General features: G+C 47.6%; 1 protein-coding gene across 2 annotated transcripts in view; it reads left to right on the top strand.

The window, feature by feature from the left end:
* LOC144755444 (bile acid receptor-like) overlaps positions 1-20,682 on the top strand; it is a 614,559-nt gene that overhangs the window by 518,075 nt on the left and 75,802 nt on the right. The window contains exon 10 of one of the 2 annotated variants that reach the window (XM_078644368.1): positions 2,644-2,748. The exons of the other annotated variant lie outside the window; for it this stretch is intronic. Within the exon in view, the coding sequence (XP_078500494.1) occupies positions 2,644-2,748 (105 nt within the window). The remainder of the gene's footprint in view (positions 1-2,643; positions 2,749-20,682) is intronic. 2 annotated transcript variants of the gene reach the window in all.

Genomic DNA, 20,682 nt, shown 5'->3' with positions numbered 1-20,682 from the left:
TGCTCACTTTACCGAGCGGCACCCGATCCTCAGGTAGCTCCTGCATTAGTTGCGAGTTGTCCAAATACTTCGAGAGCCCTAATCGCCCTCCGATGCCCTGCTTCCTTCAGGTACGTCAGTTATTATTTTTACCCGTCTACACTTGGACGCTACTTGTTATGACCCTTGTCCATGTTTTCCCTTGCATTCCACCCACTAAGGCTTTTTCCTTCTCCCCTTCCCCCTCACAGGCGCATCGTCACTGTTCGATTTGAGCACTTTACAAACAGGTAAACCTTTGGGTCTCTATTACCTAGGTCCTTTCCTCATTGACCGACTGCTCTCCGTTATTTCAATATTCCTCCCCTTCCCTTACAGCCACCGATCCCGAAGACCTCTCTCGGAATCTAACACACACGCAACCTCGCTGTGCGTGTCAAAGTAGGTGCTGCCTCCCTGCGTCCTTGCCGCGCCTCACCTAATTGCGCTCGTCTCACCTCCAGATCATTCACGTTATGCGTGTGACCCAACTCCCACCTTAGTTCACGCGTTAAATGCTCCCGTGAACCTTTCATTATTTATTTAATGCTTTAACTGTACGCTTCCTATCCTTTCCCATCCCTACACCATAGCTAATCATTTCCTGTCCACACCACACCCGCTCCCCACTTACCTGCCCCCTACCCTGCAGTTCAGATCCTTGACCCTCTCCTACTTGCCCTTTCCCCACAGCACTGCCCGCACCGACAACCCTGTCCTGATGATGATCCCGAGTCATGAGGATCGAAACGCCGTCGACATTACAGCCTAAAATTATGTGGCGCATTTTACGTTTTGTGTTCCTGTGAATTTATTTTATCATGCTTTAAGTGATTGCAACTTGAACTTGTGGAGCCATTACTGTATTTTCTTTGTCACTTTGCGTCGTTCACGCTGTTCACTTTAGCACTTGCACGTTCACCTACTGTATATATCACCTCTCACCAAGTGCCCTCGGGTTGTCACATGATTTGCTCTGTACAGTGCTGTCTAACTGTATTTGTCATGTGAAAGACCTTTGAATTGGTGAATAACAAGCCCCCCCAAAAACTTTTCCGAGACTCCTTGTTTCTTGCTAATGTAATGCAGATTTCATACATTGTCTAACTGGCTTTTATTGATACCTGTTGGGAATTGTTCATATAACGGTTTTAGGCAGCGTTTTTATAGTTTTAATGCACATAACAGGAAAATAGGATTATTTTAACACAAAGCAAAGGTACTTACTACTGGCTTTGAATTACTATGACCTGAACATATTGTTTAAACACACAAGGATGACTAAAAACATAAAGAAGGGTAACAAATGGAAAAAGGAATTGTCCAAGTAAAGGCTTGCCCAAGCAGGCCTAGCATTTACTGAAGTGTGTTTCTTTTTAGGAGATGCACACATGTGGTCATGTAAAATGTCAGCAATCAGAGGACAAGAAAGCCAATAGCTGAAGTGGGCTTGCCCACTGCCCCATGCTGTTTGCTGGGGTTGGACAAAATGTGAATGACAGTTGAACAGACCGATGGATGAAGAAGGCTGAAGCAAAGACACTCTCTGTATATATATTGTTCATTTTTTTAATTGACAATAGCAAAACAGTTAGCGCTGCCTCTAAGCTAGACCTAAAAATCATGCAGAACACCTGCCAGGGGACTCACAACATGGATCACCTGTTCAGGGTTTGCAGACTGTTAAAAGGAGGAGTATTAGTTTCCATGATAAAACTGAATTCGATCCTCTGAAGCTGGACTTGCCTAGGTTTCCTTGGTCTTGGATAGAAGTATCTAGGCTGCCCTGTCAGCTCTTCAGCTATTTAGAGATTCAACTTGTTTCCTGCTATTTGCCACGCATTCACTGAGCAGGGAACTGAGCCTAGTGCAAAGATTCGCCCTTTCTTCCAGGCAGCTAAACTCGATGCGGACTCAAAAGGTCTACAGAGAGCACCATAAGCAAGACTTTCATCAGCTTCTACAGCCCCCGCCTTTTACTGCATTTTTATTCTCCTCATCACTCTCACAAAATCATTGAAAGGGCGAATCCTCACCTTCTCATTAACTGATTTCTGAAGTTATGGAGATTTTTCAGAGCAGAGTACCTCTAGTTTGCATCCAGCATGTAAGGAACTACATTGTATTTCAGTGTGTGGCGGTAATTGTTTTCCTTCATCCACAGATTCACTCAGCCTTTATGAGCTTTTATGAACGTTTATAAAAGGCCGCATGTCCACTTTATGCTTATCCGTGGTCATAAATACCGTGTGTTTAGATGACTCACAAATATTTCTAATTACGCATATACCAAATTAAACCTTCAAGTGTTTGTCATTTACTTACATTGCTATCTGTAACGCAGTGTTCATGAAATTGGTTGAATCTTTCAATTTTTCTTTTGAGTAATTTCTTCTTGTTCGTCACAAATGTTTTGGTTGTAATGATTTCTTCTATCCAGATGCAAGTAATATTAGACTTTAATTTAGAACATGACGTGTGTGAGTTACTTGCCACAATGTTTGTAAGCGATGCAGATTGTGAAGCATATGTTAAGTGAAAAGTTCTGTGAAGAAAGGAGCAAAGCCTCTCCAACTGTTCAAAGCCAATGATTCAAAGGGTTTAAAATAATAACTTCTTTTTCAGCTCACGGGCGATTTTCTGGGCAGTCAGAGTGTTGTCCTGTTCAAGACTTTAGAGAAACGTTTCATAGCGACAATAGTCCTACTTCCACCACCACCACCACCACAGGTAACGTAGTTCTTCTACACACATTTTAACAAAACTCTTCAGATGTAATAAATTGCATAACAGCTCTAATTGAAGCGATTTTGCAAATTTTCAAAGCCAGAGTCTTGCAGATAAATTGGAACCAATGCTGGCTCTGTTATCTTCCTACCCCTTCACGATTGTATCATATAGTACTGCAGCGTTTCTATAGTTCGTATTACCCCTAAGCGAGGACTATGATAATGCTCAGTTGTACATTTAAAATACAACAAATATCGAGGAATTCATGCCACAGACTGTCTTTAACAAATCTTTTTATTGGGTTTTTTACAAGGACAGGGAATGCACACCTTCACATTGCTGATACATCAAGAGGTCTTGGGAACCCACCAATTCCCTAAACAACAATGGCAGTATTCATATTGCCTATTCATAGCTTGATCAGTATGAACCAAAAATCCATTAATAATGTTCTAGCCACTGATCCAGTATCTTCACATACCTCTATTCTAGCACAGTAGTCCTCCCTCCCGATGCACTTGGCCAATAGGGGGGCCTCGGAGGCTCTCCAATATTTCTCTATGTCCCGCTTTGATACAAGGACAAGGAGACCCCTCTCCTCAGGCCACTCCATTCATCCATTAGCCCAAGTAGTTCTATTTTGGGGTCAGGCTCCATAGGTCTGTGGACCACCTCTGTTAGTGTGTTACGTACTTTGCACCAATACCGCTGAATCCAGGGCTGTGACCATGTTGAGTAAAAGAAAGTGTCTATTTCAGTTTCACACTAATGGCAATTTTCATTTCCTAGAGCCTGTGGGGGTTGTATTAGACTCTGTGAAAATACTTCACCTGTATTAAACAGAATCACACAAAAATGACAAGCCCATGGGTGAGGATGTGTGCCTCTGTCCAGTTTGCCTGCTCCATCGACTCCTGATTCAATTCTAACATAGCACCTGTGTGCCGCAGACAGTCAAGAGTATTTCTGAATAAGGTTCTGTAAAGCATAGAGATAACCTTCTGATGCACCCTTCCCATTGTTATGCTAAATTTAAGAGCACTAAATTGGGCGAGGGAACCAATCTTTGCTGTATGTGCATCGAGGGTGTGCCACAACTCGAGATATTGATTGAATTGTGACCAGTGTAATGTGAAATCTGACAATAGTTGCTCAAATATTTTCATATGGTTGCATTCCGACACATTCTCTATTTTTAAAATGCTTATAGTGGTCCATGCTTTAAAGCCCGACAGGCTGTCTGTCTCTCTGAGCCAGGTCTCATGTCATAGTGTGGGGTTTCACCAGTAGGAGCTCTCTCCTACTCAGTCCAGTGCAACACACTGCGACAACAGTGCAGGTCCATATGGGTGACCGAGAGACGGTCCACATGACAGGCCCGTCATGGGGAGCAGTATAGTATGTTAACGTATTTACCTAACATTGGGCCATAATTTTAGTCAAGTATTGTATGAAGATAAAACCAGCAAGGTCAGGATGAATTATAGGGCGCATTCCTTTAGATCAGGCTTCTCAAAGGAGTAGCTCATGAGATACTGGTAGTTCTCCAGCTACCTATAAGTAGCTTGTTTGTGTGCAGCCCAGCCTACTAAATAAAAATATTTTGCTTGGTTTAGTTAATATATGTATAGCAACATTAAAAAGTGGTTATTTGAGAAGAAAATATGGGTATTTTCAGAACTCATAATCGGATGTTTGGAGAAAAGTGGTTGAATTTCAAAAATATATTTGTTATATCTGACAAACCCTTAAGGTAATCTTACCCCAAATGTTTTACCTACTCACATTGTGTTGCTGAAATTTGTTTTTTTCTTTATGTCTCTATGCACTTTACCACTGCTAACCACTAGTAACGTGATTGTGCTCACTCCTTCAAACATGGTATGAGTGGGCTACACCTGATTGGCACATTTAATTTAATTATAAGTCCCTGTTAAAGCAGTACACCATGTACTCAGTGCCTGTAAATTAAATGCTACTGGTAGGCCAGCACCATACATAAGTAGACCTTTAAAAATGTCTCAGGCCTGCCATTGCAGCCTGTGTGCAGTTTTAAATTGACAATTAGACCTGGCAAAATAAATATTTTACCAGGCCTAAACCTCAATTTTTCAATGATATAAGTCACCCCTAAGGTTGGCCCTAAACATCCCGTGGGGCAGGGCGCAGTGTATTTAAATAGTTGGACGTGTACTTTTAAGTTTTACATGTCCTGATAGTGAAAAACTCTTACATTTGTTTTTCACTACTATGAGGCCCACCTCTCCAATAGGATTACATTGGCTGTTCTTAGTACATGTAATAAGTGCTAACCTTTGACGGAGAACAAGTAGAAAAGTCAAGTTTGGTCTCAAAAGAATTGTAATTTAAAACCCTCTTTGATGTTAAGTCAGATTTTAAGTCACAATTCTGAAAATGACACTTTTAGAAAGTTGGCATTTTCTTGTCCTAACCATTTGGTGCCTGCAGCCTGTATCCTGGGTCACATGACTGAACAGTTGACAGTTGTGCATTCATCCCAGTGAAACAAAGGGGGACTAGATGCTGGCAGGATGGGCCATTCAACAAGGATGGGAGGGCCCATCTGTTCATAGCCCCACTCAAATTTCAAAGGGGATGCTTCAGCACACTCAGAACTAACTTGACACCAGCTCCTTCATCACTCTAAACCTCTTGGAGCCTGGGCAGGGGAGGAAGCAAATTCCAGGACCAGATGTAGGGTGGAAGTCTAAAAGTTTCTCCCACTTCACAGGTCGGTACTATTTATGAATATTGGACCCTAAGACAAGACTGGACCTGCAGAGGACCTCCAGAAAGACTGCCTTGTATTTCAGAGCACTGCTCTGATTTTTGTGGGTAGCTTTGTACCTCAGAGGTTGGCCCTGCTGCTACCAGAGGACTGGTATGCTGCTTGAAGCTTGCCTTATACTCTCAGGGCATTGCCCAGCTGCTTGAGGCCTTTCTAACATCTTGATCCCATGACTACCAGGAGTGACTCCATGGGCTAGTGGGCTGGCCTCTTGTTCTGACCTAGAGGGACATAAAAAGCTCCAACAACTTGAAATCTGCATCTGGGCTGTGCCTGAAGTGTGTCCTGCCCTCCAAGTGGTGTCCACCCTGTCCTGGACTCTTAACAAAACACTTAAGGTGCCCAAAAAGCCAAAAATAGAATCCTGGGACATAGAATATTTTCCACCAAAAAGTGGCCTGAGGACCGACAGGAGACTGGAAATGATCTGCTCACCAATCTGTCCAATGCGTTTTGCCTTTTAACCTGACTTTGCAATTACTCCCACTACGTTCTTCTCCGTAGCAGCAACTCCTGTTCAGTGGCTCCTTTTCAGAGGGGTAACCGGCCTCATGGAACCCCGGTTGGCTACAGCCTGCAGTTTCGTTCCGCTTCAGATTTTCAACTTCCAAAAAAGTCAGAACATAAAAATCTTCACCGCAACTTTGTCCAGTGGCTCCCCGACAACAACGCCTCCTCCTCAGACACCACTGGCTGCCTTCCCTCCTGAACTTTACATTCTCAATAATTTTTCATTGACATTTTTGCTAAGTCCAAAGGTAAACCAAGACAGGGCCAAATCAACTCAGTCCAACTGAACTGTACTCCATTGTTTTCAGCCTTTGCCCCGATTTCGCTCAACCTGATGTCCACAGTTGGAGCTTTGATCTTTTAGATGCTAGTTTTTACTAAAAAATTTACTTTACTGGTTGGATTTAATTTGTGTTGGATTTAATTTGTGTTGGTGTCATTTTATTCTTTTACATTTTTCCTAGTTTTCGAAAATTGGTGTGGGATTGTTCTTGTGTTGTCTTTTCACTTTATTACTGTTTGAGTGATGCATAAATATTTAACAAATTGCTGCTATGTTAAGACTGATTGCTTTTGTGCCAATGGTGAAGCAAAAGTTAATTTAGTGGATTTTTTGTCTTTCACCATGACAAGGGATTGTGGTTGTTGCTTGAGGAAGGATAACAGTCCCCTCAACCACAAACACAATTTTCTACAATTTTTAAAGCTGAAATTTCAATGATAACTCATAGAGGATTTGGGATATGTATTACTGATATTATTAACTTGGTGCCACAATTACCAATGTAGAGGCATTCCACATTGACAAAGCCTTTTTCACAATACTGTTGGCATACTGCCTGATAAACTGAGGTGATTGTTTTGGCCTTTCTTGCATATGGTAGCAACTAAAGTAATATTGTCTAATGTATTCACCACTGCACCATTAAGGATAGTAGTAGCTTGGGTGACTTTTTTGGAAGTAAGCAGCTCTTATTACAAAAAAGGCTGAAGAGCACTGCATTAGATAATGTGTTTGCTAATATATTTTCATACATTTTACACTCCTGAATTAGTAGTGATATAGGTATCTTTATTTGGCTCATGTAAAGTTAAAGCTTCAGTTAAAAAATTAGGAACAGAGACATTACTCAGCAAATAAATGCCGGAGGTAGGGCGATAACTTTTCATAAAAAGCTTTATAAAATTCAGCTGCCATGCCATCCGAACCAGGTTTTCTTTTTACCAGAACCGCGAGAGTTGATAACATTGTATATGTATGATGCAAAAACTAGCAATGCTAATTTATGCCAAAATACATACATTTGAAAAGACACGGTCCCCATTTGTGTGTTTATTAAGACCTAAGGAGGGTATGCATCAGACCCAAGACACATGACAAACATCCTTCAAAGATTCAGGTTATCCGATTATGCAGAAACGGGGTCTGAGGAGAAATGATGGAGTTATGGAGGGAACCTATAATTATGAACAGTTGAGTGGTATTGTTATAAAATTCATAATTTACTAATGTAATGATGTTGTTATGCCAGCTCTGTAAACTGTGCTGCTGTGGAGCTGTGTTTAATTGAATGCCCTGATAAAGGAAGCAATACATTGTCGAAATGCACCTGAAGTGAAAAAAAAGTGATGGATGCAATGCATGAATTAATCTTATCCACTAGTAGTTAATTGAGGCCACCGTGCCACCTCAGATTAGATCCAGCAATATGCAATCAGCCTTGGTTCGGCTCCAATAGGAACAGTCCAGTCTGAAGGAACTCAAGGGCAGTTTTTCCCTAGTTCTAGGCTCTACATTTGGGTGCAGCTTGTTTCCAGTGGCATAGGGAGCATGGGACCCATTGCTGGGCATACCCGTTGCACTTAGGGTATTGCATTGAAATGATGACTGGTATGCTTGAATTACTCTCAGCCACTCAGGACTGCATCCCAATCCATCATTTTTTATGTTTACATTTGTTTTTATTGTTGCATCAAGAAGTATATAAACCGGATTGTACATTGTGGAATGACAGTGCCAGAAAATATCAACATCAAACTCCTTGGCAACCTTTCAATAAACTGCCCTACCCCAGAACCTCCCCAGTCCCAGGTGCCATCCATTCTCACATTCCAACAAAGGTCCCAGCTTAGTAGCCTCCCCTAGAGAGGTACCACAGTTGTAATCACTCTGTTGGAGTGGTCAGGTGCAGCAATCTTAGGTATCTGGGACAGGTTAGCTCTCTGAATTCCTGGGAGAGGAGCATGAGAAACTGCTGCGGCATCTCCTGGTATGAGTCCCCTTGTTGCATGAGTATTAAAGAGAACCTCTCCATCTCCAAAAGTTGACAAATCCTGTGAAACCAGTTCTGCTGAGATGGGCTAAAATACATTGATGTGCTGCCCTCAATGCCAAAGCTATGTGTCGGTCCCTCCTGGATTTAAGTGGATATGAAAGTGTGTTGGGAAGACGCAGCACGGCATAAGAGGGGAATCTGGGTAGTTGGGTATTGAAGTGAGTGTCGATGTCTGATAAAATCTCGTTCCAGAACTGCGTAGGTTTAGGGCATTCCCACAAAATGTGCACCAGTGTCCTCGGTGTCCCCAGGGAGTCACATTGCCTCCAGCACCGGTAACTATGAGCTGAATTCCCTCTATGCAAACAGACTGGAGTTAGATACCAGTACGTCGTTTATTCGTCACTGGAAGTGTTAGAGGCTGCGTGGCATGCCTGATAATAGTCATCCTGCCATTCACCGGGGGACAGTTGTCTGTCCAATTCCAGCTCCCACCAGAGTTGCGCAGGAGATTTTGACTCGGAGTCCCTGTCCTGCAGCAATTAATACAATTCAGTAAAAAGGCGCCTGTCTGAGTCCTGCTAAGGAGCACCTCTCAAATTTTGCCAGGTGCCATTGTGCCACCTCCATCATTGCCAGCTGCTTAAGCTAGTGTCTTATCTAAGTATATCGGTATAGTTCTCCATCCGGGATCTGAAACTCAGCATGCAAGGCCTCAAACGGGATGGGACCCTCCTCATTGAATGAAAAATAACATTCCCAGGCAGTGCAAGACAAAAGCAATGTAAGACAAGGAGTTCAAAAGGAAGATTATATTAAAAAACATTAGATTTTAATGATTATGACAATTCTTATTCATATTATAAACAGTGTTCAATAACTTTCAATAGTACATTTGACAATCATTATATACTAAACAGTAAAGGAAAGGGTGACGGTAGCTTCGACGCGCGTTTTGACACAGACGTGTCTTCGTCAGGAAATACCATCGGATTAAAACATTTATAGGATCCTTGTAGATGTGGCCAGTAAGTGTGAAAAAGGTGATAGCAGTAGTTCTAATTGGCTGAAAAATGAAATATTCGTTTCAATCGATATGTTGAGAACGATGCATTAAAAAGGGACATGCAGCAGAAACCGGCGTTTGCGTAGATTCTATCTGTGTGGAGCTGCCGATGGATTGCTTTGATGTGTTTAGTAACACCGTGACGATTACTAACTGATAATTAAAACAATTACGCCGCGTGTGGCTGAGTTGAGGTCTAAATGGCAGTCCTGTCTAGGTACGGAATTTAAAAAAAAAGATGTGTTGACGTCCCGAGAGTGGCTGAAAATAATGTAATAGGCATGGGACTCCCAGGCCGCCCTCCACTGGTGTGTGCCAACTAGGCTTGCACTTCATCCGAGATCGCTTACCTGCCCTGACAAAATTCTGTAGAGAACCCTATAGGGTCTGAAGCGTCGATGAAGGCTGTATGGGAAGCGTCTGGAATATGTACAAAATCTTAGGCAGGAACGTCATCTTGAGAGCAGTGATCCTTCCCAACCATGAGAGGGGATACAGCTGCCATCGTGCCAGGTCAGCCTTCTCTTCCCAATCGGGTCTTGGTAGTTAACAGTTACCACTCCAGAAATAGTCAGGGCTAGTTGGATACCCAGATAAGAGTTGGATCTCAAAATCCACTGGATCGAGTGGGTCTGCATTATGTAATCCCTGGTGGCAGGTGAGACAGTAAGACACGGGGCCTGTGATTTAGCTAGATCCATGTAAAATCCCGAAGCTGCACTAAATAGCCGCACCTCCTCCAAGAAGCCTGTGAGGGCCTCCCTAGGATTATCCAGGGAAACAATAACACTGTCTGCATAGATTGAGATGAGATGCTCCTCTCCCTCGAAGCCCACTCCTGTAATCTTTGGGTTGTCCCTTACCCTCTGGGCGAACAGCTCAATATAGAACGCAAATAGAAAAGGGGATAGGGGGCACACCGCTGCGTGCCCCGTCGGATGGAAAAGAGGTCTGAGCTTCTACCATTAACTCTAACTGAAGCCCTCTGCACCCCGTAGCCACTGAGCACCCAGGCTCGGAACCATTCTCCCAGGCCAAAGTGTATTAACGTCCCATCCAAGTAGGGCCAATGAACGCAGTGAAACGCTTTCTCTGCATCAATAGTGAACAGCATGACCTCGTGCTGGGATCAGGTAGCTTTGTCTATAAGGTGTGAAATCTGTTTGGCGCTGTCCGCGCAGTGTCTGTTGTGTATAAACGCTGTCTGGTCAGGATCTACCAGCCCAGGCATTAAGGGTGTGAGGGGGCCACCTGAAGTCCTGTGAACAACTTTGCATCAGCATTTAAGAGGGAGATCGAATGATAGGACCCGCACTGTCTCTTGTCTTTGCCAGGTTTCAGTAAGGCTACTATGGTAGCCTCCGTCTTCCTGGTGAGGAGAGGGGCCATGGATGAGCAGAAGGCTTTATAGCAAGTTGCCAGGAAGCCGTCTGGGCCACGTGACTTATGGGGATACAGCCTCGAGATCGCTGCTTACTCTGCCTTTAAGCGAGTCAGCCTAGAGCCTCCCAGATAAGCTGGGATGTTAAGAGGGGAGATACTGCACTGAGTTAAGGTCTCTCTAAAAGGACCCAGACCTCGCCGCTACCTGCTCATCTCCCTCAACCAGGATCCCCTCTTCCGCCAACAAAGCATAAACCGCGCTGGCCTGGCGTTGCCCCTTGAGTTTTTTCGCTAGCAATCTCCCGCATTTGTTCCCCACCCCATTTATTTCCCCCCTACATAGAAGGAATGTTTGAGACAAAGGATTGAATACTCTGTGCTGTCCAGGTCTAACCCACCTAGCTGTTTTCTGGCAGACTCCAATTGACGCCACACTCTAGAAGCCCCCATTCAATGATGGGTATGCTCACGCTCCTGAACCTGCTGTCATGTACGCTGGTCCCACCTCAATTTATTATTTGCCGCAGAAATTGAATTCCCCTTCATTACGTTTTTCATTGCGTCCCAAACCATAGTGATTGGTGCATTCACGATATCATAGACCCCAAGGTAATCCCCTATCGCCCTTTCCATCTGCCTAACTACTTCTGGCCTGTGCAGAAGAGTTTCACAAATCCGCCAAGTGCGGGTAGTGGTGTTGCTATTCGGAAGAGTGAGGTTCAACAGGACAGGGGAGTGAATTGAAAACAAGCGGGCTCTATCTCTACTGAGGCAGTCGCTGCCTGCATTTCCAGGGAACCTAACAAGTGATCCAATCTAGCATAGCATAGATTTGTGTGCGTGGGAGTAAAAAGTGTAGTCACCAGAGATCCCTGAGGCCCATCTCCTGTAACCAGATGCCCTCCATGATAACAGCTCCTGTCGCCCCCTGCCTCTGTGTCGAGCGAACCACCTCGCTGTGAAAAACCAAATTCAGATCCCCCCAAGGACCACTTATATGTCTTGTGTCGACATAATGTCCGCTACCACCCAAAAACTGTTCCTGTCTCTCATTGGGAGCCTAGACAGAACCTATAATCAAGGAGTGAGGTCCAAAATTAATGCAGTACCCCAGTAGGCAGTCTTTAATTTCAACTTTTTTTATCTCCTCGTTCCCTCGGAAATAGCGTGAAAAAAGCAGCGCCACCCCAGCCGGTTTGCGGACTAGAGGAGAGAAGAGCTGCTGGGGAAAAGCCCTGGATTTAAGTCTATGCCAGTCACTGGCCTGAAGATGCGTCTCCTGCAATAAGCAGACATCAGCTTGAGTATGTTCTAGGTAAGAAAGGATAGCCCGCCTCCTGACAGGATTACGCCCTTTAACATTGAGGGTCAGAACCCTCAAACCATTCACTAACGATGCCATGTTAGACAGTGCTCACCTGGATATCCAGTTCTCAGCTCCCCCGGTCCTCCCCCACCGTCCCAACAATAGTGATGCACCTTCTGACTAGTACTTAGAAAGCTACATAGACTGATACTTCCTCGTGAGCACCCCGTAACCTACCCCGCAACAAAAACAGTGAACCCCCAATGTCCCTGGAAGGAGGAGGGGACCAAAGGATTCAGTCTTGGTCCAGTGGAAAAAAACCACAGTATGGGACTGTAACCTTCTCCTACAAATCTAACTCAGTCCCTCCCACCCCTGACCACCCAGCAAAACCCCCGCAGCAACCCCCAAAATCAAGCTGCAAAATTCTAAGGCGGGATCCTTGACTACAAAGTCTTCCTCTCTGAAGCGAATACAGCATTGTCCGGCCTGGCCTCCCTCATCGGGCAGGGACCTGCCTCCATCTCTGGCGCCCACCATCTCTACGACCTCCCGTCTTTGCTCCCGGTCTCACCTGCCTCTGCACCTCGATCTGAAACAGTTTGCATACCACAGCCAGGGAGCGGAATGGATAGAGTTGGTCCTGCCAGCAGAAAATCAGTCTGAAGGGGTGCCTCCAGGAATAAGAGACCTGCTTGTCGCTAGGAAAGGTTGTAACAGAGAGGAAGTCCCACCACTACTGGAGGGTAGAGGCCACGAGGTCCTGAAACAAGGGCATGGTATGCACACGGAAGGTTATAGGCGGCGAAGCTTGTGCCACCCGAAGGATCCATTCCTTCAAAGAGAAATTATGTATGCAGGTCAGGATGTCTGCAGGCCGTGTTGCTCCAGGACCCCATCAACTCTCCCCGTGGGTCCTGCACAGGCAGATCTCGAATGCTGGCTTATCCCCTAATATCTGGGCAAGCAGTGCCGCCACATAGGCTTCGATATCATCCTCCTCTGCCTTACGTGGGGCCCCCCGTATGCGGATATTATTCCGCCTAAAGCCGTTTTTGAGGTCCCCTGCATGGGCCTTCACATCCAGTTGCTGATCGAAGAGACAAATGACTTCTTGCTGCAATTGCTTTGTTTCCTGTCCCGGAAGGTCTCACGATTGTCTAGGTCATTCACTCTCTCAGCAATGTCCGTCACCTCCTTCCAGACTCGCTGCAATTCAATCGCTAGGTCTCTCTTGACTGCTAGAATGTCATCTCTTAAGGAGAAAAAAAGGGTCTCCATGTAGGAGCGTGTGACCGGGCCTCCAGCTCTAACCCGGGCGGCGAGGTCGCTCTACCAGCTGCCCTCTGGGTCTCTTCATTATGGGAGCCTCCGGGATTCGCAAACATGTCTTTAAGGGTCCTTTCTTAGCACGTGCAGACGCCATCCAGCCGACACAGCTGTGGCACACTGCATGAGGGCATGGGTACTCACTGCGCTACCCCATCTATGCCTCCTATTCCAGTCGCGCGAAGGGGGCGGAGCTTGCCTGACTCCAAGATGGCTGCAGCATAGGCGAGCTCCCGCTGTCAGTTTCCAGCGAATGTGAAAACCTCAAAACCGGAATGCTGCTCAAAATGGTCCACCTCCTGACATCGCCAACTCTATGGTCTTGTATATATACATAGAGTAGTGAAGTGGTCAAGTGAGGGATAGGGAATAGGGAAGGGAACTGCAGGGAATAGGAAGCTGTGAAAGAAAACACATTAGTACTTAAATATTAAGCTGTCTACACTCATTAGTCTCGCTATATGCCAGGAATGCTGTAAACCTTCAAATGTATAAACACCATCTATAGAGAAGAACTTCCATCTGGACAAAAAAACATCCAATTGTTTCTTCCTTGTTGTTTTATGCTAAAAACAAGAACACAAATGATTACCTCTAATCTGTCTTATACATACATACCCAAAACATCAACTATCAGAATGGAAAGATAATCACCCATTAAACATACCACAAGCATCATGGAAGCAACTGGAAAGAACAAGATCCTAGGGTGAGTTCAGCAGTGAAATAATATCAAAGTCTGGCACCACTGAACCTTATCCAGATTCAACAAAGAACTCTTCGCGTTCACCTGAATGCTAATCCAAAGTAGGTCACAAATGAAAGGCAGGAAAGGAAACTTGACAAGGTCAAAAACAAAACGGAAAAAGGCAACTATTCCCCATAAGGCTATGTCACCCTATGGAGAATACTAAAGAGATCCTTCCTAAGTGAAGGCCCATTATTTCAAGTGCCCCAGGCAGTAGATAAATTAGACATCAGCAGGAAGCTGCCTGCGGAACAGTCACAAAGATAACACACAAACAATTACCTCGAACCCAACACTATAAGGTAATCGTAAATGGAGCAAAACGTGAAGACACCTGTCTTCACTCAGTGCGTGTGAGCAGAGCCCTGCTCACACGCCGTAGAAATGATTTGATACCTGGAGGGGGGAACAGAGGGTTTCTTTCTCGAACATCCAGTAGAAAACAACCCGAGCACCCGTCACTGCCGAGTCCAGTGCTGGAATCCTGAATCGGAATGAATTACGCGCACTGGTTGCGTGCATGCTCTGACAGAAATACCAATGCGCCTGGCCGGGAATCATGGGAAATGTAGTTTTGATTCCGTCCGAGGGAATGTGGTAGGCGCCTAAGCCCACCGCGCCTGACAGTACACCCCCCTCCCATGCGCCTCTTTGCCCCCCGGCTTAGCAGGATGCACATCATGAAAAGCTCGAAGAGCAGCAGGAGCTTTTATGTTCTGTACCGGCTCCCATGAATCATCCTCCGTGGAGTAGCCCTTCCAAGAGACCAGATACCATAACCTGCCGTTCTTGTATTTGGAGTCAATAATGCGACACACCTCGTACTCCAAATGTCCATCACGCATCACAGGGGGAACAAACTTTCTATGAGCCCCTCTCGCTGGTTTCAAAAGGCTGCAGTGGAACACCGGATGGATCCTCAAACGTGTTCAGCAAACAGAGTTTGTAGGCAACCGGATTGATTTGTTTGATCACACGATAGGGACCGATGAATTTAGGGTGAAACACACTACGCACTCTGAAACGAATGTTCCGCGTAGACAACCACACTCTGTCACCAGGCTTGTAGGTGGGACCATCTCTCTGATGTCGATCCACCCAGGCTTTGTACTGGATCTTGGCTTTGACAAGGTGGGATCTGACCTTCGGATGGATGGCTCTCATCCTTTTCATGCATCCCGACACCTCGGGCTCTACATCAAGGTCACTGGGCCATGATATAGGCAGGATTCTCGCATCATACCCATGATTAGCAAAAAAGGGAGACACGTCCACTGAACTGTGCTATGAATTATTGCACACCAGTTCTGCCAAAGAAAGAAGAGAGATCCATGACTCATCCTTCTCTGCTGCGTAGCAATGCAAATATTTCTTCAGGGTTTCGTTTAGACACTCTGTTTGCCCATCTGTTTGGGGATGGAAGCTGGTGGACAATGCCGGAGACACCTGGAGGGCTTTGCACCACATTCGCCAGAAACGAGCTATTAACTGGGGACCTCTATCTGAAACAATGGTATTCGGAAGGCCGTGAAGGTGCAGCACGTGTTCTGGCAGTAACTGCACCGTTTGTCCTCCTGTTGGAAGGTTAGAACAGGGAGGCAATCCACCACAACCAGAATTGCTGTCTTGCCTTGATTGTTATGCATGCCTGTGATAAAATCCAAACTGATGTTGTGCCATGGTTGAGTGGGGGTAGGCATAGGAATCAGCTTCCCTCTGACTTTGGTAGTATCTCCTTTGGACCTGGCGCATACCTCACATTTTGCTACCCAGGATGTTACATCTTTGGTTAAAGTTTCCCACCAGAAATGTTTTCTTGTTTGTTGTATAGAATTTGCATTACCCTGATGTCCTTCAAGGACGGAGCTATGACACCAATCAAATGCCTTACGCTGAATAGGCCTAGAAGGTAGATAGAGTTTGCGATCCACAAAAGGCAAACCATGTTTTATACTTCTTTGAGTGTGCCTGTTTGCCCATTGATCCCAAACTCTGCAGAGTGCATTTTCTTTACTTCTTCCAAGATGTTCTCAGCTGTCACAGCACATAGAACTTTAGAGGGGGTAATGATTGCCCCAGACGGTGTTTTATGGGCAAGGCTATCTCTGCCTTGTCTTGAAAACTTATCAGTTTTTCTGTTTTCAGTACCTGGCCGGAAAGTGATGACAAAATCGTATTCCGCAAAGAACAGTATCCACCTCATTTGTCTCTGAGATAACTGTCTAGCAGTCTTCATATATTGTAGGTGTCTGTGATCAGTGAAAAATGTGACTTGGTGTTTCGACCCCCACAGATACTGCAATTCTGGTTGTGGTTAGACGTATAGGATGTCGTCCACAGCCGAATGCCTACATCCCTGAAAGGGCCGGCATAGCAAAACGATATAAAACGAGTTGCTACAGATGGGAGGGTATAACACAGCAAGCTGCCTACAACCACACAGGGCCGGCCACGTTAGTTGGGACAAGGAGCTTTGGAGGATCAGATGTTTCTCTGCAGGCTCGCTATTTTGGACAACATCTTATTAACAATAACATAGTCACTTTCGTATTGTGCGTATTGGAGAACATATTTCGTTTGGTTTGACGTACTCTGTGTATGGGAGTATGGGGCAGTGTATCCAAGTGTCTCGATGTCTCCTATGTTTGGTGCATTTCGCACTGGGTGTGGGGTCCTTTACACTTCAAGTCACTTCACACCATTGGGGTAGTGTTGGGAGAAGTCGTGGTGTTTGTGCCAGTGGTGTGTTCAAGTAAATATGTTTGCAGGGGTGCCCATATATCTAGTGGACGGGAGGAGGGAGGTAGGAGTCTCCATATGTATGTAATTGTTCTTGGCAATAGATAAGGTCCTGAAGCCAGTCCTTAAATTTCGGCGCTCTCCCTCTCCCCCTTCTGCAAGCGACCCTTCTCTTGGCTAGCAGCAATGCAAGGGATGTGTATCTGCGGATTTTAGCAGCTAGGGGTTCAGTGTAGCCTAAGAGTGCGGTCAGGGGATCTTCTGCAATGGGTTCAGTGACTAAATATCGAAGGACAGAATATCGACTGTCTAAAATGTCAATTCAGGGGGGGAGGAACGCCCCCTCCTGCCCGGGAAGACCCACTCCCCTGTCCGGAGGCCACCGACACAACAGAGCCACGAGGTGCCAAAGACCAAGTGGCGCTGGACTAGATCTCGCAGGCGGGGCGGCTGCCAAGGAGGAGCTTATCACTCACCAGAGGTACAGTCTCAGCGGCCCCTGCCTCCACGCATCCACGAACCGGGGCGCCTCCTCTCCCACCTTGGCCTCCTCCTTGATCGACCTGGGGAGTGTCCCTGGGCCGGACGCAAGCCTACGAAAGGCAAGATCGGACTCGGACCTGTTTGGCAGCCCCGTGATCCGCGGATCTGTTGGTGGAGAGGGGTGTGACCGAAGCCACGAACTACATGCCTGGTATTCATTGGATGAGTCCCTTCACGCTGGGCCCACTCTAGTTGCATCGAGCGAGGCCCTACCCGGCCCCCATGGAGGGCCGATCAACGGTCCACCTCCTGAGGGGGGCAGCCCGGACTGTCCTGTCTTGCTACCCTTGTTCGCGCTTCTGCCTTATTCCTAGCGCCTTCCAATCTTCTGTATCTAATGCAGGACTGAGACTGTTACACTACACCCAGTCAACTTAAAACTTAAAGCTCCCTCTGTTCATAGCTGTTGGTAGTCATCCTCTCAAGTTCTTGACTGTTACTCTTGATCCCTACTAACCATTTTAGTTTAGTGCATCACCTCTAGTGGGGTAGTTGGAAGTTTGGGAATTGGGGCGACAGATGCTTCCTTTTTCGAAGTGTAGGGTGGGGGGAGTTGGGGGACGAGGGTGGGTGGATAGTCCGTTGTCTCCCCACAGTTTGTTACTCTCAGCTGCCAACGGGCCGCTGTTTGGTTCTGCTCTGCTTGGCCGCTCACGGGCCGCTGTTGGTGCTGCCTACGGGTGGCTGGTTCCAGCTCTCCTTCCTAGCGCTATTTTGCGGGTGAGTCCACACCTGACATGTAGCTCCTTGTGTCCACTACTTTGTTATTTTCGGCCGCCTACGGGCCACCACTGGGAGCGGCTGCGGGCAGCCGCTCCCCCCCTTTTCCTTGGGTCTCCGCCACTGTTGATCCAATGACCGACCCGGGCATTCCCCTCTGCGTCTGCACTTGGATGAATGCCCTTCCTTAGTTGGGTATGTACCCGCGCGGTCCCCCGTCCCCCCACGTCTCTTCCCTTCTGATGGCGTACATGCTCACAAGGCCCCTCCACATTCTGTCCTGGAACGTCAATGGCCTCCTAGACTGCATTAAACACACGGCCATCCTCCGTGCTGCCCATCGCCACACAGCAGACATCCTCCTTCTGCAGGAAACACACCTCTTAGGTACACAATATAACTTCCTAGCCCGATATGGCTTTGATAGGGTCTGGCACTCTGGCTTTACACGTGGGTCCCGGGGGGTGGCAGTCTTACTTAGGAAGAGCCTTCCCTTCACCTTGACCGCGGCCGAAACAGACCTGCAGGGCCGGTATGTGGTGGTGTCGGGTACTGTGGAGGGGTGCCCCCTGAACCTCCTGAGTCTTTACCTCCCCCCCACCCTCCTGTCTCCGACACTTTGACATCTCACGCAGGTCCTTTCCTCCCTCCTGCAGAGTCTCACGGTGGTCGGGGGAGACTTTAACGCCGCCATGCAGCCCCAACGTGACACGACCGGGGCTCCATCCGTGGCCCGGATCACCTCCGCTAATACTCTGTCGAGCTGGGCTTCGGCTCTGGGGCTCTGTGATGTGTGGCGGGTCTGGAACCCCCGCACAAGTCCATATACCCATACGTCGGCCTCCCACCATACCCACTCCCGCATCGACCTCCTTCTGCTGCCGACCAGCGACTGTCAACTGGTTTCTGGCGCCGCCATCCTACCCAGGGGACTGTCCGACCACTCTCCTGTCTCCCTCCGGCTCAGGTCCTCCCCGACGGGTCCACGGGCAGTTTGGCGTCTGAATGCCTGGTTCCTGCAGGACACCCCCCTGGTAGAGTCCCTTGGTCAGGAACTCAGCCACTACTTCTCCACCAACGAGGGCTCGGTCCCCACGCCGGGGATGCTGTGGGAGGCAGGCAAGGCCGTGATCCGCGGAGTGGCCAGGGGTTTGGTCCACGTGAAAAGATCGGAACAGATGGCCCAACTCGAGCAGCTGGAATCCCGGGCGGCGCGGTTTAAACCTGCGCACTCCTCTGACGGGCACTCGGACTCCACCCGGCAACTAGCAGTGGTTCGCGAAGAGATCCATCGGATCTCGCTGGACTCGGCCAAAATGCTGTGGCGCTCATCGGTGGCGTGGGTGTATGGGTGGGGGGACACGAACGGCAAGCTCCTCCACAATTTGGTCTCTTATCCCAAAATCAACTGTATTATTCCTGAAGTCTGCTCGCACGGCGGCACCCTTCATGTGACTTCCGCGGCCATAGGACGAACTTTTGCACACTTCTATATGCACCTCTATGCTGCTCGACCCTCGGATGCGCCTCTGGCCGCCCTGCTGGAAGGGACTGATGCCCGACTGCCTTCTCTCCCCCGGGACACCGCAGAAGCTCTGGACCGCCCCTTCACTTTGGAGGAGGTTCAGGATGCCATTTCCCTCCTGCACCCCTGTAAGACGCCCGGTCCCGACGTGTACCCACAGGAATACTACGCTGCCTTTCGTGACATCTTGGCTCACTGACTGCTTGACCTTTTCCGTCATGTAGCTCCTTCCCCCCTGAGTCAGACTTGGCCACGATAGTGGTTATCCCGAAGACTCCGCCGCCTCTCTTAGCTGTGCGGACTACCGCCCGATCTCGTTGATCAACACAGAGATTAAGCTCTTCGCCACGGTCTTGGCCCAGAGGCTCCGGCCTCTCCTGCAGGAGCTGGTCCACCCCGACCAGTGCGGGTTCATGCCGGCTAGAGGTACCCGCCACTGCATCTGTCGCCTCCACTTGGCCCTGGACCACCGTGCTCGACTGACCCGGTACCTGGCCCTCCTTTTCCTTGACTTTGAAAAGGCCTTCGATACGGTGAACTGGGATTACCTGCAGGACGTGCTGGAAGTGATGGGCTTTGGCCCCTCATTCCGCCGCCTCATCACGGTCCTCTATGCCAACCCCGAGCCTGGGTGCTTATTAAAATGGAGCTCTCCGAGGCCTTCCCGATCCGCAGGGGCGCGCGTCAGCTGTGACCCCTCTCGCCACTCCTGTTCGCGTTGGCGATGGAGCCCCTGGCGGCGCTCATCCGGCGAGACCCCCTTATTCGGGGATGGACCTGGAATGAGAGCCACGTGGACAAAATAGCTCTCTAAGCAGATGACGTGCTTCTCTACCTGGCGGTTCCAGCGGATTTGGGCCACAGGTGCTTGTAGGTCCTCTCGGCCTTTGAGGAGGTCTCCAGACTTGGTCTCAATGCGGCAAGTCCACTTTGGTCCCGCTACATCCTTCCAGAGAATGCTACGACTGGCAGTTGACTAT

This window comes from Lissotriton helveticus, chromosome 5_1 (genome assembly GCF_964261635.1).
Source record: "Lissotriton helveticus chromosome 5_1, aLisHel1.1, whole genome shotgun sequence".
NCBI classification, from domain to species: Eukaryota; Metazoa; Chordata; class Amphibia; order Caudata; family Salamandridae; genus Lissotriton; species Lissotriton helveticus.
This window is presented reverse-complemented; position numbering and strand designations above follow the sequence as displayed.